Source organism: Ovis aries, chromosome 4 (genome assembly GCF_016772045.2).
Source record: "Ovis aries strain OAR_USU_Benz2616 breed Rambouillet chromosome 4, ARS-UI_Ramb_v3.0, whole genome shotgun sequence".
In the NCBI taxonomy this organism is placed as follows: Eukaryota; Metazoa; Chordata; class Mammalia; order Artiodactyla; family Bovidae; genus Ovis; species Ovis aries.
The window spans coordinates 31,153,374-31,171,738 of NC_056057.1; the positions used below are offsets into that span (position 1 = coordinate 31,153,374).

General features: G+C 42.0%; 1 protein-coding gene across 1 annotated transcript in view; it reads left to right on the forward strand.

Annotated features, from left to right (window-relative positions):
- Nucleotides 1-4,856: 4,856 nt before the first annotated feature.
- SP4 (Sp4 transcription factor) overlaps nt 4,857-18,365 on the forward strand; it is a 78,890-nt gene continuing 65,381 nt past the window's right edge. Inside the window, exons 1-3 of the mRNA XM_015095217.4 lie at nt 4,857-5,032; nt 5,455-5,570; nt 6,076-7,627. Coding sequence (XP_014950703.2) covers nt 5,026-5,032; nt 5,455-5,570; nt 6,076-7,627 — 1,675 coding nt within the window. The 5' untranslated portion in view covers nt 4,857-5,025. The remainder of the gene's footprint in view (nt 5,033-5,454; nt 5,571-6,075; nt 7,628-18,365) is intronic.

Here is an 18,365-nt window from a genome sequence, read left to right on the forward strand (position 1 = left end):
CTTCCAGGCATTTAGGATTATGTATGTAAGGGACAGGGGAAGGGTGGGTTGTGGAGGAGTAGGGTTGGGTAAGGAGACAATAATTCTGTCCTAGTCTAGTGAAGAGAACAATTATACCTATATAATGCGAAAGGTACCTTATTCCTGTATGTAACCATATTTTAATGAACTATGAAAAGCAGTCATTTAGGTTGATATTATCCTTGACGAAATAGAGTTCAGAGTATATTATACAGAATACATGGAAAAATGCCAAAGAGAATAGGTTGAAAAAATATTGGCAATACAAGTGACAAAGAATTAACATTATCATGTACATTGAGCTCCTTCATTGATAAGTGAAAGACAGTACTATAGGAAATTAAAGGCAGGGGTAGTAGTAAGCAATTTGCTGCAGTAGAAATCACTTGCCACTAAGCAAATGCAAAAAGGCTCAAGCTAGCAGTCAGCTAAATACACTGCTCACCCATCAGATCTGCAATAATTTACAAGGTCAGGAACAATCACTGCTGGTGAAATTATAGGGAAATGAGCACTCATACTACCAGGAAAATATGTAAAATAAAATTACTTTTCTGTATAGTAATCTTACTGTATGTATTAAAATTTTTAAATATGCACACACTTAGTGTCAGCAATCCCACTGTTGGAAATCATTCTACTAAAATAAAAATACTAACATAAAAGAATATATTTGCAAGTACCAGTACAAATAAGTTTATTGCAAATTATTTATGGTAGGGTAAAAACAATGTGAGAGTTGGACTGTGAAGAAAGCTGAGCACTGAAGAATTGATGCTTTTGAACTGTGGTGTTGGAGAAGACTCTTGAGAATCCCTTGGACTGCAAGGAGATCCAACCAGTCCATTCTAAAGGAGATCAGCCCCTGGGTGTTCCTTGGAAGGAATGATGCTAAAGCTGAAACTCCAGTACTTTGGCCACCTCATGCGGAGAGTTGACTCATTGGAAAAGACTCCGATGCTGGGAGGGATTGGGGGCAGGAGGAAAAGGGGACGACAGAGGATGAGATGGCTGGATGGCATCACCGACTTGATGGACGTGAGTCTGAGTGAACTCCAGGAGATGGTGATGGACAGGGAAGCCTGGCGTGCTACGGATTCATGGGGTCGCAAAGAGTCGGACACGACTAAGCGACTGAACTGAACTGAACTGAAAAACAATACAAACTTGAGTGACTATAACAGGGGTATCTTTATTGAATAAAATATATTCATACCAAGTAGTAAATTCTATGAAAATAATGACTTTGATTTATATTTTTTGACCTGGAGACATGGTTATTATATGTTATGGTTTAAAAAAAGGCAAGTTTGCATATATATACATCTGTATGTTCGCGTATGTGTGTGTCCAAGTGTCTACAAAATTTTACCTTAACAAATTATACACACATATATAAATCTGTGTGAGTCAGATAAAAGTGAGAAAGGATTTGCCCATCGGTTATTATTAATAACTTTAATCTTTGGAATAGAGGTCAGTTAAAACAGTTTTTAGTCACTTATATATCTCTAGTTTGGCTTGTTGTAACTAGTGTATCTTAACAATAATATTAATAATAATAATAAAAACTATAGGTTGACAGATGAGAGTTTACCACATGCCAGAGACTGAAATGGTGATATTATCACCTTTGCTGTTTTATAGATGAAAGAATGAGGTTCACAGGGGATAAAGTCACTTGTAGAAGAATGCACTTTTAGTAACAGACAGAGGTTGCCTGCGTGGTTGCTTCAGTTGTGTCCAATTCTTTGCGACTACATGGACTGTAGCCTGCCAGGCTCCTCTGTCTGTGGAATTCTCCAAGCAAGAAATCTGCAGTGGTTGCCATACCCTCCTCCAGGGGATTTTCCCGACTGAGGGATAGAACCCATATCTCTTATGTCTCCTGAATTAGCAGGTGGGTTCTTTACCAGTAATGCCACCTGGGAAGCCCTACCTTGGTAATATCAACTTCTTAAATTATGTTAGAAATAATCGTGTTAGCAATTAATTGTTAGAAATCAATTGGTTTAAAGGAAAAACATTAAGTTAACCACAATATAGATTGTGTATAGCTTAACTTAGAAAGGTGGGGGTACGAATGAGTGTAATTTGGGAACTATGTTATCTAGCTAAACTATTATGTAGATAAAATGATGGTGCCTGAGAAGTGATTAATGTAGGTCACCTGCCCCTAGTTTCATCAACCAAGGAAGACTGACTTTTTAAAGAATTCTGACTGGGCTGGGTCTTGGTTGTGGTGCACAGGTGTTTTGCACAGTCTCTAGAGCATGAGGCCTCAGTAGTTAAGGCACATGTGCTTAGTTTTCGTATGTGAGATCTTGGTTCCCCAACAAGGAATCCAGTGGGGCCCCCTGATATGGGGGTGTGGAGTCTTCACCACCAGACCACCAGGAAAGTCCCCAAGACTGACTCTTAACGCAGGGACTAGAACCAAACCCAGACAACTTTGTCATAGACTATTTTGATATGAGCCCATTCATCTTTCCTAAACATTACTTATTCTCCCCTAAGAGGTCTACATTCCTTCTCCCTTTTCCCTGCTAAGATGACATTTAAGTTTGAATTCTTAAACACTGAGTAAGTATTCATTTTGCTGTTGGGTATCTCACATGTGTACTTGAGGCATACATGTTAATAATACTGTTTTTCTCTTGTTAATCTTTTACTTGGGGCGGGAGTTGTGTCTCAGCTAAGAAAACAAGGGTGGGGGGAAAATGATTTTTCTTCCCCTACACGATGTTTCATGAATTACCATTACCACTTATCTATTAGGCACAGAATATTTAGGACACTTTTTAGACCTATACTGAATGGATAAACAATTATTTAACTCATATTTAAAGCTAGTGACATTGCCCCTCTGAGGCAGGTTTTGCAAAGTAAGAAAAACTACAAGGAATGCCCTAATTCATAAGATTACAAAATGTCTTCCTTCATTCATCACGGTGAATTGGGGGAAAAAAGACTGAAGGATAGACGGTGTATCTGTAAATGCGAGAAGCACTTTTGAGCTTTCTAGATTGTATATGGTGGGGGAAAGGCAGGTGATTTAAGGATCTTAGGCTCATTTTTAGGAAGGGGTAGACAATACTATTTAATTTTTTACTCGAATTCTTTGTCTTGTTGCACTGCTTGGCTTTGTCATCAGCCAGTGTTGCAATAACTTTAACAAGCAAAGGAAATGCCAGTCAAGTGAAGCACCTGGGACCTCCTCATTCTTGTGACACGTCAGGCCTCAGGCAAGAGACAAAAATGCTCTAGGCTGTGTGTGAAGCCCAGGTAAAGAGGGAGTGGGTGACTGTGAGTCTAGGTATGTAAGGGCGCCTAGTCCCAAGGCCAGTGTTTATATTAGCGATTCACTTCCACCTTTGGTACATTTAATCAGGCATTATTACAATGCATGGCATCATCCTGACTTCAGGACTTTGGAGGAAAGCTGGGTCAGGAGGCTGTTCAAGTTAATTTAACAAGATGCTTTGTGCAGCCAGATACGAATTTCACCTGCCCAGAAGCTTATGCAGAACCGTGACCAGGGCTGACCCAAAGAACTGCGCTTTTCTTCCACTCGAGAATCTTTTGAGACTCACAGAGAAGTCCGACAACCACGCGGACTATTCGGCAAGACGCAACGCAACCTGAAAGGGCGGGTCATTGCTTTGCTCCAGCAACCAGCCAGAGACAACAAAATGGAAGATCTTTCTCCGAGGGAATGCAGGCCTCGGATCTGACTCGCGGGGCCTGAGTTAGGGAGGTGAGCAAAGAAAGGAAAGGCGAAGGCGCAGCTCCAAGAAGCCGGGTTCATTCAAACCCGGAGGACAGCAAACCCCGCCTCCCCACGCCGCCGCCCGCTCAATCGCCGAGCGCTCCGGGTGTGAGCTCGCCCCGCGGGGAGCGGCTTGGAGCTGAGGAGGCGGCGGCAGCGGTGGTTTGGGCAGCCCTGAGCGGCGGATAGGCCCAGGCAAACAACACCCCTTCCCCCTCCCCCTCGCTCAGTTCAACTCCCACTCGGCCCCGGCCACGCCCTGCTGCCACCGCCCCCTCGGGCAGCTTTCCGCTCCGCGGCCGGGCCTCAGTCGGGGGCGGGAAGGAAGGCGGTGTCTTGGAGGGGCCGTCGCGGCCACCGGAAACTACAAGGGCCGACAGCCTTTGCGGTAGTGCCCCGCCCCACTTCTCCCACCACTCAGCGCGCGTCACCCAGGCGCTCAACCAATGGGGACCGAGCCAGGGAAAAAGGGCGCCCGGGTCCGGATGCGCCTCAGGAAAGCCATGCTCCCTGCGCCGGGGCAGCGGGCAGTTCACCGGTTGTGCCTAGACTTCGGTGGCTCGCGCGCCCCACTGTCCGCTCTTCTCGCTTTTGTTGAATGAGAGCCTTACTTTTTTTCTTTAGTGACAATTCCGAAGGATGCTGGAGCCGGTTTTTGAGGGGAGGGCGCTGGGAAATGAGTAGGGGGCGGGATATCCTGAGACAACAAGTTTGGCTGTATGAAAGGCCTACCGGCAGTGCGCCTGAGCTAGAACGCCGACAGAACAAGCACCAGAAGAGCCGCGGGAGGAAAAGAAAAGCTGCTGAAAGAATAACCCCCAGAAAGGGGGTGGAGAGAAGGCGGCCCCAACGCCCCGGCCCCCGGCAGGTCGGCGGCCAATCCGCTGGGGGAAGGGGTGGAGAGTCGGCGGCTCTGGCAGAGAGAGGCCGAGGGGGGTGGGGAGTCGGCCCTGCTTGCGCCGCCCTGGCCCCGCCCCCGGCCCGCACCGCCGCCCGCGCCGCGCGCCGCCGCTGTCAATCAAGGGCGAGTCAGCAGGGCTCGGGCGGAGAGAGGAGCTGCTACGCCACAGCCCAGCGGCGGCCATTCGCGGAAAAAGAGGCAGAGCCTGTGCCAGCTACAGCCTCCTCCGAGCCACCGCGGGCGGGCGGGACCGGCCTCTCCTCCCGCCTCGCCCCCACCCCCACCCACCTCTATCCCAGTGTCTCCATCTGAGGGTTTGTCCTGTTAATGCGGGATGAGCGGTACGTATTCTCCACCCCCCTCGGTCTCCTTCACCACCTCCCTCCCTCCCTCCCTCCCTCCCCAGACCCTGCTCGGTTCTCCCCCCTCCCCCGGGGCCGCTGAGATGCTTTAAGGGGAGGAGGAGAGGGAGGGAGGGAATCAAGGGGAGGGAAGGAGGGTTGTGTTTTGTCTTAATGTCTGAGAGAGAACAACCTTCTGGGTGTTGCTCTGGAGCCGATGGGTCGGGTTTCAAACCACGTTTTGTGATATCCCCCTCCTCCCTTCCCTCCTTCTCCCCCACCCCCTGCCGGTGTGCGTGGATCGCGGGTTTATGGAGATTAATGTTCGGGGGGAGGGGGGGAGAGGGGAAGGGGAAGACGAATAATAATAATCCTAATAACCTGTTGTCGTGTACGGCGGGGTGGGGGGGGGTTTGTTGCAGATCAGAAGAAGGAGGAGGAGGAGGAGGCGGCACAGGCAGCGGCGATGGCTACAGAAGGAGGGAAAACCTCTGAGCCAGAGAATAACAATAAAAAACCCAAAACCTCAGGCTCCCAGGTAAAGGCAAACATTAAAAAAAAAAAAAAAAAGGCATCACGAAACGTAAGGGGAAAGAGGGAGTTATGCCCTTTAAATGCCCAGAAGTGAAGAACAGAACAAAAATGTTTATCCACTCAAAGCATCTTTCTGAGAGTGAGGAAGTTAAATCGTAAATTCATACGGATTTCACATGTTTGGGATATCGTGGTTAAAATTCCACCAGGAACTCAGACTCTAAGAGAAAGGTGTGTGTTTTCCCAAGGGCGTTTTGAGTTTAGTAAAATAACACTTCAAGAAAGTTTGTTAGAAATTTCTTATTATATATAGTTTATATTGTGGGACCTGCTTCCTTATTCCTGTATCTTATTGCTTTTGTTAATATTTATATTTCTTCCTTTTCCTGAGTAAGTTCTGAAATGTAGAGCTGTCAAAATAAATAAATAAACCCCTCCCAACTACTGGCCTTCACTAAATCCTCCCACTTTTTTTTCCCCTCTCCCTTTTACTATCCCATTTTGGGTAGGACTCTCAGCCCTCTCCTCTGGCTTTACTGGCAGCTACTTGCAGCAAAATAGGGACTCCTGGTGAAAATCAAGCAACTGGACAACAACAAATTATTATAGATCCAAGCCAAGGATTGGTGCAACTTCAAAATCAACCACAACAGCTAGAACTGGTAACAACACAACTTGCTGGGAATGCTTGGCAACTTGTTGCCTCCACTCCTCCTGCTTCAAAAGAAAATAACATTTCTCAACCAGCTTCTAGTTCATCTAGTTCTTCCACCAGTAATAATGGGAGTGCATCTCCCACAAAAACTAAATCAGGTAATTCTTCTTCCCCTGGTCAGTTTCAAGTCATACAAGTACAAAATCCAAGTGGTAGTGTACAGTACCAAGTGATTCCACAACTTCAAACAGTAGAAGGTCAACAAATTCAAATCAATCCAACTAGTAGTTCATCTCTACAGGATTTGCAGGGTCAAATTCAGCTTATTTCTGCAGGTAATAATCAAGCTATACTCACAGCTGCTAACAGGACAGCTTCTGGGAATATTCTTGCTCAAAACCTGGCAAATCAGACAGTTCCAGTCCAAATTAGACCTGGTGTTTCAATACCACTGCAGTTACAGACCCTTCCTGGTACTCAGGCTCAAGTTGTAACAACCCTACCAATCAACATTGGAGGAGTGACTTTAGCTTTGCCAGTGATAAACAATGTGGCTGCTGGAGGAGGAACTGCACAGGTTGGCCAGCCTGCTACTACTACTGATAGTGGGACTTCCAATGGGAGTCAGTTAGCTTCCACACCTACCACCACCACTGCTTCTGCCAGTATGCCGGAATCTCCCTCCTCCTCCACTACCTGTACAACCACTGCATCAACATCTCTGACCAGCAGTGACACGTTAGTGAGCTCAGCAGATACGGGCCAGTATGCAAGCACATCAGCCAGTAGTTCTGAACGCACCATTGAAGATTCTCAGACACCTGCTGCTACAGAGTCTGAAGCCCAGAGCTCCAGCCAGCTTCAGTCTAATGGAATACAGAATACACAGGATCAATCAAATTCTCTTCAGCAGGTGCAAATTGTAGGCCAGCCTATCTTGCAACAGATCCAGATCCAACAGCCTCAGCAACAGATAATTCAAGCTATTCCACCCCAGTCTTTTCAACTCCAGTCAGGGCAGACGATTCAGACCATCCAGCAGCAGCCTTTGCAGAATGTTCAGCTTCAAGCAGTAAATCCGACTCAGGTGCTTATCAGGGCTCCAACTTTAACACCTTCAGGGCAAATCAGCTGGCAAACTGTCCAGGTTCAGAATATTCAGAGTCTTTCAAATTTGCAAGTTCAGAATGCTGGGTTATCCCAGCAATTAACCATCACCCCAGTGTCTTCAAGTGGTGGCACAACCCTTGCTCAGATTGCTCCTGTGGCTGTTGCTGGTGCCCCAATAACTTTGAATACTGCCCAGCTTGCATCAGTGCCTAACCTTCAGACAGTGAGTGTTGCCAACCTGGGTGCTGCGGGCGTTCAAGTGCAAGGAGTTCCAGTTACAATCACCAGTGTGGCAGGTAAGTTACTTTACAGTCTTTCTCTTTAAAGATCCTCTTATACTGTTTTTAGTAACAAGTTACTGCTTTCGTTTGCTGACTCTTAGATTTGATGTAAACCTGTAAGTGAGCAGATGATCATAAAGAAGCTAAAGTACACAGGAATATTAGACTCGCTACCATAACTCCATATTCATCAATATGACCCATTTCTCTTTACAGTATTTAGCGTTAGGTTTTTATGTGTTAAGTTTTCTAAACTTTCTTTTCTGCAGAGCAGACTTTTGGATAAGAATTTTTTTTTTTTTTTTTGTAATTTAGAGATCAAATTTGTGTATACTTGAGCTTTTCTGAAAGAACCCTAGTCAAAGTGATGTTTATGTCTTATTTAAGGGAAAGTCGATTTAAAGCTGAAATAAGACAGTTACAGATCTGCTGCAGTTTGAATTCTGTTAACTCCTCACGCTTCTGCATCTTGTTGCCTGTGCTTGTGCATTTTATTATACAAAACTAGATGTTCATGCAGTTGAGAGATATGATTTTGAGTTGCAAATTGTTTCATTAACTTTTATGTCCACTTTTCTACTAAAACCAAGATTTGCTCAGGACTTTCAGTGAATAGTCCCCTATAAAATTACATTTAAAATCTATGGTGGTTAAATTATTTATAGGAGTTTTTAGTGTGAAATTAGTGGAAGGCAATTAAACTATAGACAGTAAAATGTCACTAATTTGAATTTGTTGTAAGGTCGTTTTAGAACCAGTTATATAGTTATTTGTTACATATGTGAACGTGAACGTGAAGTTGCTCAGTCGTGTCGGACTCTTTGTGACCCCATGGACTGTAGCCTACCAGGCTCCTCTGTCCATGGGATTTTCCAGGCAGTAGTACTGGAGTGGATTGCCATTTCCTTCGCCAAGGGATCTTCCCAACCCAGGGATCGAACCCGGGTCTCCCACATCGTAGACAGACGCTTTACCATCTGAGCCATGTGAACAGAAACTTTTGAAGTAGTTGGAAAACAAGTCTTATTAAGTGTTTTAATCTTTTGGGATCAGTCTTTTTGCATCTGATGCCTTTTGTTTTCTAGTAATTAAACACTTTTCATTTGATTATGAAAACCTAGTTGTGGTTTTGATGCCTGATACTTAAGACCTCTTTAGTTAAATTATTTCTGTTTTGAGAATCAGAAATGAATAAACATACCACTTTTGAATAACTTTTCTTGAATCAAGTTGCAGATAAATTATGCTAGGGTTCTTGTTTTACAGTCACTACCTAAAGTAGAGTTATATATTTAAAATTTAGAAGTTGTCAAATAGAGCTCTCTGATTCAGGAGAATGGAGGTTACATGTTTTATTTAGATACCCATTGACTCTAAGCCAGAGCTATCCCAAGAGAATTTTTTGTGACAAGGGAAATGTTCTATGTCTCTCCTATCCAGTATTTAGCCACTAGCCACATGTGGCTATTGAGTATTTACATTATGACTGATGAGGTAGAAGTATTTTTAATTTTACTTGATTTTATTTAATTTTAATTTAAATAGTAACACATGACTAGTGGCTTTTATATTGACAGAACAGTAACTAATCACAGAGTGTTTTGAGTGTGGTACGTTTTCCCCTAAAACTATTACAGCACAATTTCATGCCTGTTTCTATGAAGTACAGTCCTCAGCTTCCTTTGTTTCTACTCTTTTTCTGAACATTGACAATATGTTATTTCAGAAAAATGTTTTGGGTAGGTCAAAGCAAAGGTTGTTTCAGTTATATTTTATTCTTGCCTATTAAGCATATAGTTAATGAATTATGATTAAGAGAATTGAATAATTTTTAGTTTTGGCTAGAGATGTTCAGTTTTTCTGTTCCCTCATTGATACCAATTATGACCCAGAGTTTTTTCTTCGCCTCTTGTGAAGGTAAACCAGCATGACTGAGAGTAGGATCTTCTGACCGCCTCAGATTCGCTTGCTGTGCTGTGCTTAGTCACTCAGTCGTGTCGACTCTTTGCAACCCCATGGTCTGTAGCCTGCCAGGTTCCTCTATCCATGGGGATTCTCCAGGCAAGAATACTGAAGTGGGTTGCCATGCTCTCTTCCAGGGGATCGTTCCCAACCCAGGGATCGAATCCAGGTTTCCTGCATTGCAGGCAGATTCTTTACCATCTGAGCCACCAGGGAAGCCCACTTGAATGATACATTATTGTAAATGCAGAATCTGTTTTCTGAAACTGTAATTTTTAGGGAGTATGATCAAGGATTTGGTCAAGGATTTCAAACTTTCCAAGTGGTTGTAAATCTCATTAAAGTTTGAGAACCAGGGATCAAGTTGTCAGCCTTGAACTGATAAGGCAAAATATGGAGGAGATGGATTCTGAGCCTAGTTCATAAGTGGCTCAGAGAACAGATTTCTGTGGCAAGTACAATTCATAATTTTTATTCCACAAACATTGACTAGCTATGTGTTGAGCACTCTCAGTAGGTGTGTTAAATCTTGCATTTTCTGGGATAATTTTTTAATTTAAAGAGTTTATATGATTTGAGGGATACATGTGTATTAGAAAATTTGATCTTTATGTGGTTGGATTTTTCCTCCTAAAATCAAATATCTTAAATTTCGTTAATTTTTAATAGATATGCTGTGTTGTTCTAAGAAGATAGCCATGCTGTGAAGACCAGAAATGTATGCTGATTTCAACAAGTCCGTGCAGTTAATCTGAGTCTCGTTTGCAGATTTTGCTTTACTTCCTAGCATAATAGGTGTTTGACAGACGTTTGCTGAATTAAGTTATAAATGGTGATAGAGAAGATGGCAATTTAGAATTGGGAGTGGCACCCTGGAGTGGTTTCACTTTTTTTTTTTTCTATAATTTTATTTCTTTAGTTTTGACTGCTGGGTCTTCATCGCTGCACGCAGGCCTCTCTGGTTGGGAGTGGGGGGCTGCTCTCCAGTTAGAGTGCTCTGGCTTCTCGTTGCGGTAGCTTCTCTCATTGTGGAGCAGGGGCTCTGGGCTCGCAGACTTCGGTACTGGAGGCCCCTGGGCTCTAGACTGCGGGTGCAGTAGTTGTGCACCGGCTTAGCTGCTCTGTAGCATGTGGGATTCTCCCGGGCCAGGGATTGAACCCGTGTCTCCTACATCGCAGGTGGATTCTTTACTGCTGAACCACCAGGGAAGCCCTGGAGTGGTCTTAATGAAGCTAAGGAATTGGCTGTTTTCATTCATTTTGACTTTGAGCATTTAAGACATTAAGAGTGGTACAGCAGGTACTTTCCTGGCTCTGGAAGCGGGGAATGAGCAGCAAGGACCTGATCTTTCCCTTTTGTAAATGAGTCCTGAAAGTTCAGATTTTTACTTTGTGTTCTCATTTGCTTTTTAGTACTTTTTGATTGTTTCATGCCCCTCCCCGCCTCCAGTGGTGTTGTTTAATTTATGGGAAATTTTTGTTCTTAATATTCATAACAGCTATTACCAGGACTTGAAAAAATGATTTAGCTTTGACAGAATGTATTGGCTGGCTCAAGACAAAGGGCTAAGAGTTCTCCACCATCCATCCTGATGTTCTTCAGAAAGTATAGGAAAGGTTCTGGATGATATGTACAGAAAAATTAAAAAAAAAATTATTCAAGATAAATCAAATGAAACTAGTATTTGAAGCTGAGGAGCTTCATACTTGATTTTATGAAATAGCAATGTTAATGATATGCTACAGGAAGCCTCTTTCCTTGATAATTATTCAGATTGTGTTTCTGTGATTTGGTCTCAACTTGAATCCTGAGTTCCAGGTTGAGCATCTAGCTAGTTAGAATTGTAGTGGGAACTAAATACTTGCGCTCTTACTATGAACCGTATTGTTTGTTTCCTTGTTAGAGTTTGGAGTTTCAAGAAGATGAGAAATCCTCTTAAAAAGGTTAATAGCAAATATAATAACTAATCATGGGCTTCTCAGGCTCAGTGGTAAAGAATCTGCCTGCCAACGCAGGAGACGTGGGTTCAGTCCTTGGGTTGGGAATATCACCTGGAGAAGGAAATGGCAACCCACTCTAGTTTTTTTGCTTGGGGAATCCCATGCACATAGGAGTCTGGTGGGCTGCAGTCCATGGGATTGCAGAGTGGAACACAGCTTAGCAACTAAAACAACAGTAAGAACTAGTTATGCTGCTGGCTTAAGAATATCCTTTGTTTTAACTGAGGATAATGGATGATGTTTTCCTCGAAAAAGAACTACCTGCTTTTGCAGTGTGTTCTGGTAGCCAAAGTGTCCTAGATAAAATGAACTTTAGGAGTTATTTCTCTTTAAAGAATTTAGAACATGTAGGGACCATTGATTAATTAGTAATTAACTTGCACTGGCCAGCAATTTGATTTATTTTTGGCCCTGATCATATATGGTAATAGATCATGCTTTTGCTTGATAGATGGATATTTCTTTGTCAGTTTTAGTGGAAATTAACATTTCTGTGCAAATTCTTGCATAAAGGTAGTTCAGACATGAAATGTTGCTTGCACTTCAAGAACTCTATCTTCCTTAACTTCTTTGGAGATTTAAAATATAAAACCTTGGGATTAACAGAACCAGGAATGGAAGAGTCAGTTTTGGTGAAAATAGAGTCATTGTTGGTGAAAACAGAGGCCAAACAAAACCAATAGAATCAACTTCTTACACCAAACTTTTTTCCAGAGCTAGTAAAAGTAGAAAATTGACTGGATATTTAATACAAATATGGTTTTCCTCTGCCATATGTTGTATTAGTTTGGATTTCCATAGTAGGCATCTTAAATAATGTATACACATATGTTATATACATATACACATGTATGTATATGTACATATATAAACATACATGTATCTATTTGTATGCATATGTCTCCTATGTTATTTCCTTTTTCAGAGAAGTCATGTTTATTCCTGTAATTTTCTTTTTGTAAGATCTTCTAATACTCTTTGTTATAGATTGGCATTCATTAAGAAACTTACATCTTGTGTCCTGTACAAGTGATTTGGATTCTGAACTACCAAGTTAGTTTTACCCATTATAAGATGTATAGCATGACCTTTAAGATCTGTTGATGATGATGTAACAATATCGTTGCCTATTTTTAAGTTTTTCATGGAAGATAAAAAAGTACTCCTGTAGAGCCACATTAATTTTTTAAAAGGGCATCTTTGGGAGGGATTTCAAGATAATAGAGTGAGGGAAAATAGAGTGTTAATCATCTGCTTTTCAAATCTAAATCAGGGAATATATAATAAGTAATACTTAAATATTGGAGCTGGCATAAAAGCAAGTTGAAGAGAAAGAAAAGAAGCTTGATTAAGCAAGAAGATGGGGAAAAGTTGTACAAATAACACAGATTTGCAAATGATAAACTTTTAGCCTGAAATGGTCTTTGAGATTATTGCTTACCAGTTGGCCTTTTGTTATTGCTGTTAAAGTCTATTTATAAAGGAATTTTGTGATTTTACTGTTATAAGTGAAAGCAGAAACATGGGTCAGAGATTTTGCAGTGCTACGTTGCATACTTTTAGGGATGACGTAGTAAGGATTGATAGTAAAAGGGGCAACCTGGCCTGAAATCGGACCATATCCAGATGTCCATGTGGGCTCTCCTGTACTCTTCTAATCTAGGTATGAGTAAGATTGGATACTCCTTGTGTTTGTCATTTTGTTACCTAGTGAATGAGCAAGTTGTGGCAAAGGAAACCTGTTGCTAGTGTATGTGTGGTGAGATAAAGCCTTACTAAAGCTGTAGTTAAGGCAGGCAACCCAAAGTTAACTGAGCATTCTTCCTCTTCCCGCATCCCCTAGTGGTATTTTAGAACAAAAGAGCCTGAAGTTTAGAAAGCTTAAGTGACTTTCTTGTATTTTGTGGCAAAGTGAGGACTAGAATCTTGGCTTCTGCTTGAGTTGTCTTTCTCCGTATTTCTGCCTTTGTTAACTTTTGCTTGGTAATGAGTAAATGTAGCTGAGGTGTAGGGACCATAAAGGGAGAGAATCCAGCTTGCCTTGTCTTCTTCCCAGATAGAATGTGCTTATTATCCCTGATACTCAGTGTTAATATATTGAATACAGCATTGGTGAAAAACGCAATTTGCTGTCTCTTTGTCGTTGTTTTTAATGGTGAAACCTCAGTAGTAATTTTTTGTCCCTTGAAAGAGCAATTTCAGAACTAAAGAGATTAGTAAATGCTATATGTAGATAAGCAAGTTCTAACTTGAATTTTTTTTTTTTTTGAAATGAGATTTGAGGAGGGAAACAAACACTGTTTTCCTAGTATGTGATAGATGCTAGGTATTTATGTTATCTCAGTGTATCCCATAGTATCCTTGAGATTATTGTGCTTATTTTACAGATAATCTCACTGAGGTTTACTTATGTATGGAATCTAAAAGATGGTACAAATGATGTAGAAAAGAAACTTATGGTGACTAGAGGGTAAAGTGGGGGAAGGATAAATTGGGAGCTTGGAATTGACATATACATACTACTATATATGAAATAGTATATATAAAATAGATAACTGACGAGAACCTGCGGTGTAGCACACAGTCATTGCTTGACCAAACTGGTGTAATAAGGAGAGGCAGAGCTTCTGCATCCACCTGGCTTCTGTTAACCAGTGAGGAAAATGCACTTCCAGTGGAAATGACTAGAGCTATTAAGTCACTCTGAGATATTTATCCAACGTAAGTGAGGAGATAGGGGACGTTTAGTTTCTGTTTGGAAGTCAGTATGGTCCAGATGAATGCTATCCTAAGGTCAGAAAGAACTTTCAGGCTTCATCTCAGGCCATATCAACAACTTAAAAGTTACACCGCATGGAAAAATTGAGCATAAATAAGCGCCTCACTTTTTGAAAACACCCCACACAATAGACAGATGAGCTTGATAACTGCCCATAACAGAGTCCTTTAATGAATTATGGAATAGTTGCCTTCTGAATATTGAAAAGAATTCAGAAATCATTGGGAGCCAGTAGGAGTTTGCCAAAGAACTAGCTTCACAGATTCGTGCTTTAGAATTTCTGGATGAGTATTCAAAGGAAATAACATCAACACAATTCCTCAGTAAAGGTCTCTGGTATTGTGGCATAGGGTTCTATACTTGATACAGTCCTGTTGAACTTTTTTTTTTTTTTTTTCAAATTTCATACCTAAGGATTACATATTTACTGAATTCAGAGATGAGACAAACCTAGGGGGTATTGCTAATAGTTATGAAAGGACGTAGAATTGAGATGCCAAGTGGTCTTCAGTTCAGTTCAGTTGCTCAGTTGTGTCTGACTTTTTGCAACCCCATGGACTGCAGCACGCCAGGCTTCTCTGTCCATCACCAACTCCTGGCGTTTACTCAAACTCATGTCCATTGAGTCAGTGATGCTATACACTCATCTCATCCTCTGTTGTCCCCTTCTCCTCCTGCCCTCAATCTTTCCCAGCATCGGGGTCTTTCCAAATGAGTCAGTTCTTCACATCAGGTGGCCAAAGTATTGGAGTTTCAGCCTCAGTCCTTCCAGTGACTATTCAGGGCTGATTTCCTTTAATATGGTGATCTTACTAGACTAGAATGCTGAACCAGAACTAGCAATGTAAATGTAACAGTTAAGTTCAGTTCAGTTGCTCAGTCGTGTCCAGCTCTTTGTGACCCCATGAATCGCAGCACGGCAGGCCTCCCCGTCCATCACCAACTCCCAGAGTTTACCCAAACTCATGTCCATTGAGTCGGTGATGCCATCCAGCCATCTCATCCTCTGTCGTCCCCTTCTCCTCCTGCCCCCATTCCCTCCCAGCATCAGGGTCTTTTCCAATGAGAACTCTTGCCATGAGATGGCCAAAGTATTGGAGTTTCAGCTTCAGCATCAATCCTTCCAGTGAACACCCAGGACTGGTCTCCTTTAGAATGGACTGGTTGGATCTCCTTGCAGTCCAAGGGACTCTCAAGAGTCTTCTCCAACACCACAGTTCAAAAGCATCAATTCTCCGGCGCTCAGCTTTCTTCACAGTCCAATTCTCACATCCATACATGACCACTGGAAAAACCATAGCCTTGACTAGACAGACCTTTGTTGACAAAGTAATGTCTCTGCTTTTTAATATGCTATCTAGGTTGGTCATGACTTTCTTTCCAAGGAGTAAGCGTCTTTTAATTTCATGGCTGCAGTCACCATCTGCAGTGATTTTGGAGACCAAAAAAATAAAAGTCTGACACTGTTTCCCCATCTATTTCCCATGAAGTGATGGGACCAGATGCCATGATCTTCGTTTTCTCAATGTTGATTTTTAAGCTAACTTTTTCACTCTCCTCTTTCACTTTCATCAAGAGGCTTTGTAGTTCCTCTTCACTTTCTGCCATAAGGGTGGTGTCATCTGTATATCTGAGATTATTGATATTTCTCCCAGCAATCTTGATTCCAGCTTGTGCTTCTTCCAGCCCAGTGTTTCTCACGATGTACTCTGCATATGAGTTAAATAAGCAGGGTGACAGTATATAGCCTTGATGTACTCCTTTTCCTATTTGGAACCAGTCTGTTGTTCCATGTCCAGTTCTAACTGTTGCTTCCTGACCTGCATATATGTTTCTCAAGAAGCAGGTCAGGTGGTCTGGTATTCCCATCTCTTTCAGAATTTTCCACAGTTTATTGTGATCCACATAGTCAAAGGCTTTGGCATAGTCAAGAAAGCAGAAATAGGTGTTTATCTGGAACTCTTACTTTTTCGATGATCCAGCAGATGTTGTCAATTTGATCTCTGGTTCCTCTGCCTTTTCTAAAACCAGCTTGAACATCAGGAAGTTCCCAGTTCACGTATTGCTGAAGCCTGGCTTGGAGAATTTTGAGCATTGCTTTACTAGCGTGTGAGATGAGTGCAATTGTGCGGTAGTTAGAGCATTCTTTGGCATTGCCTTTTTATTGGGATTGGAATGAAAACTGACCTTTTCCAGTCCTGTGGCCACTGCTGAGTTTTCCTAATTTGCTGGCATATTGAGTGCAGCATCATCTTTCAAAGAATAGCAAGGAGAGATAAGAAAGCCTTCTTCAGCGATCAGTGCAAAGAAATAGAGAAAAACAACAGAATGGGAAAAATTAGATATCTCCTCAAGAAAATTAGAGATACCAAGGGAACATTTCATGCAAAGATGGGCTTGATAAAGGACAGAAATTGTATGGACCTAACAGAAGCACAAGATATTAAGAAGAGGTAATAAGAATACACAGAAGAACTGTACAAAAAAGATCTTCACGACCCAGATAATCACGATGGTGTGATCACTCACCTAGAGCCAGACATCCTGGAATGTGAAGTCAAGTGGGCCTTAGAAAGCATCCCTGTGAACAAAGCTAGTGGAGGTGATGGAATTCCAGTTGAGCTGTTTCAAATCCTGGAAGATGATCCTGTGAAAGTGCTGCAGTCAATATGCCAGCAAATTTGGAAATGTAACAGTTAGGATCCTCTGTTTAAAGTTGACCGTTCGGGGGGCATGATTTTATACCTACAAGGTGGAAAACATGGTGTGGCAGCAGGACGTGTGAAGATGATTGACTGGCTTAACACAAACTAAGCGTGAGTGAAGCTCGTGTATTCTGTACTTATCAGGCCATATGCGGTATTGTGTGCAGGACTGGGTGTGGCACATTGAATGGGACAGTGACGAAATGGCAAGCATATCAAGGAGTCCCAGGTTGAAAAGTGTGGAAAGCATTTCATACTAACAGTATTCAGAGAGAGGGGGGTTATTATCAAAAGAGAAAGTGTGACACCTTCTTTAACATGAAGAGCGTTTTTAATTGATGAAATTCTGTTATGTTTTGTCCCTGGGACACCAGTGGAATCAGTATATGTATATACACATGCCTGCCTGCAATGTGGGAGACCTGGGTTCCATCCCCTGGTTGGGAAGATCCCCTGGAGAAGGGAAATACCCACTCCAGTATTCCTGCCTGGAGAATTTCATGGACTGTATAGTCCATGGAGTTACAAAGAGTCAGACATGACTGAGTGACTTTCACACATACATACAGTCCTGTGTGGTAATGGAATAGTTGTTTCATGAAGTGGTGATCTTCCTAGTGTTAGACCCTGGGTGCCCATGTTATCAGAGACCCTAAAATATAGAAGAATTTCCTATATTGTAGAGAAGGTTTGACTAGGTAATCTGTGAGTTTTCTAATTCTAAAATTTAGGATTCTATGAATATTTGAGTACATAGTCTATTCTGGGTACTTTCATCCAGCATTTGGTGAGAGCTCTCTATAAGTCTTGTTAAGCTTACATGATTGATTAAGTAGGGATTTGGTTGGGGGAGGTTGGGGTTGAGAGTCACATTTACCATTTTTCTTAGTACAAAGGAGATGTGATTAAGATGATTTCTATTAAGTAATTAATGTAATGCTTTAGTTCATAAATTAATAGTTTTCTGTTCTTGATTATTTGTTAGACTTAGTGATTGTGCCCTTAGATGCCATTTTCCTGTTATTTGTACTTCTGTTAGGTGACTACCAAAGCATTCGTGTTTTAAACATACACTGAAGTGCCCAACATTGAATTTATAGTTAGGATATTTTATCTCAGTACTTTAACCATAGTCATATATCTGATAATGTCACTTTAGTGTGAACGATGGGATTACTTTTTCTTGAGTGGACTTGGAGAGCAGTTGGAAGATCCAGGATCCTGATGTAGTTCAAACTCTGGGAAGCACTTAGAACTTGCAGTCTGTTAATGTGCTCTGTGTAGTAAGCAAACCTAGTAGGTCCTT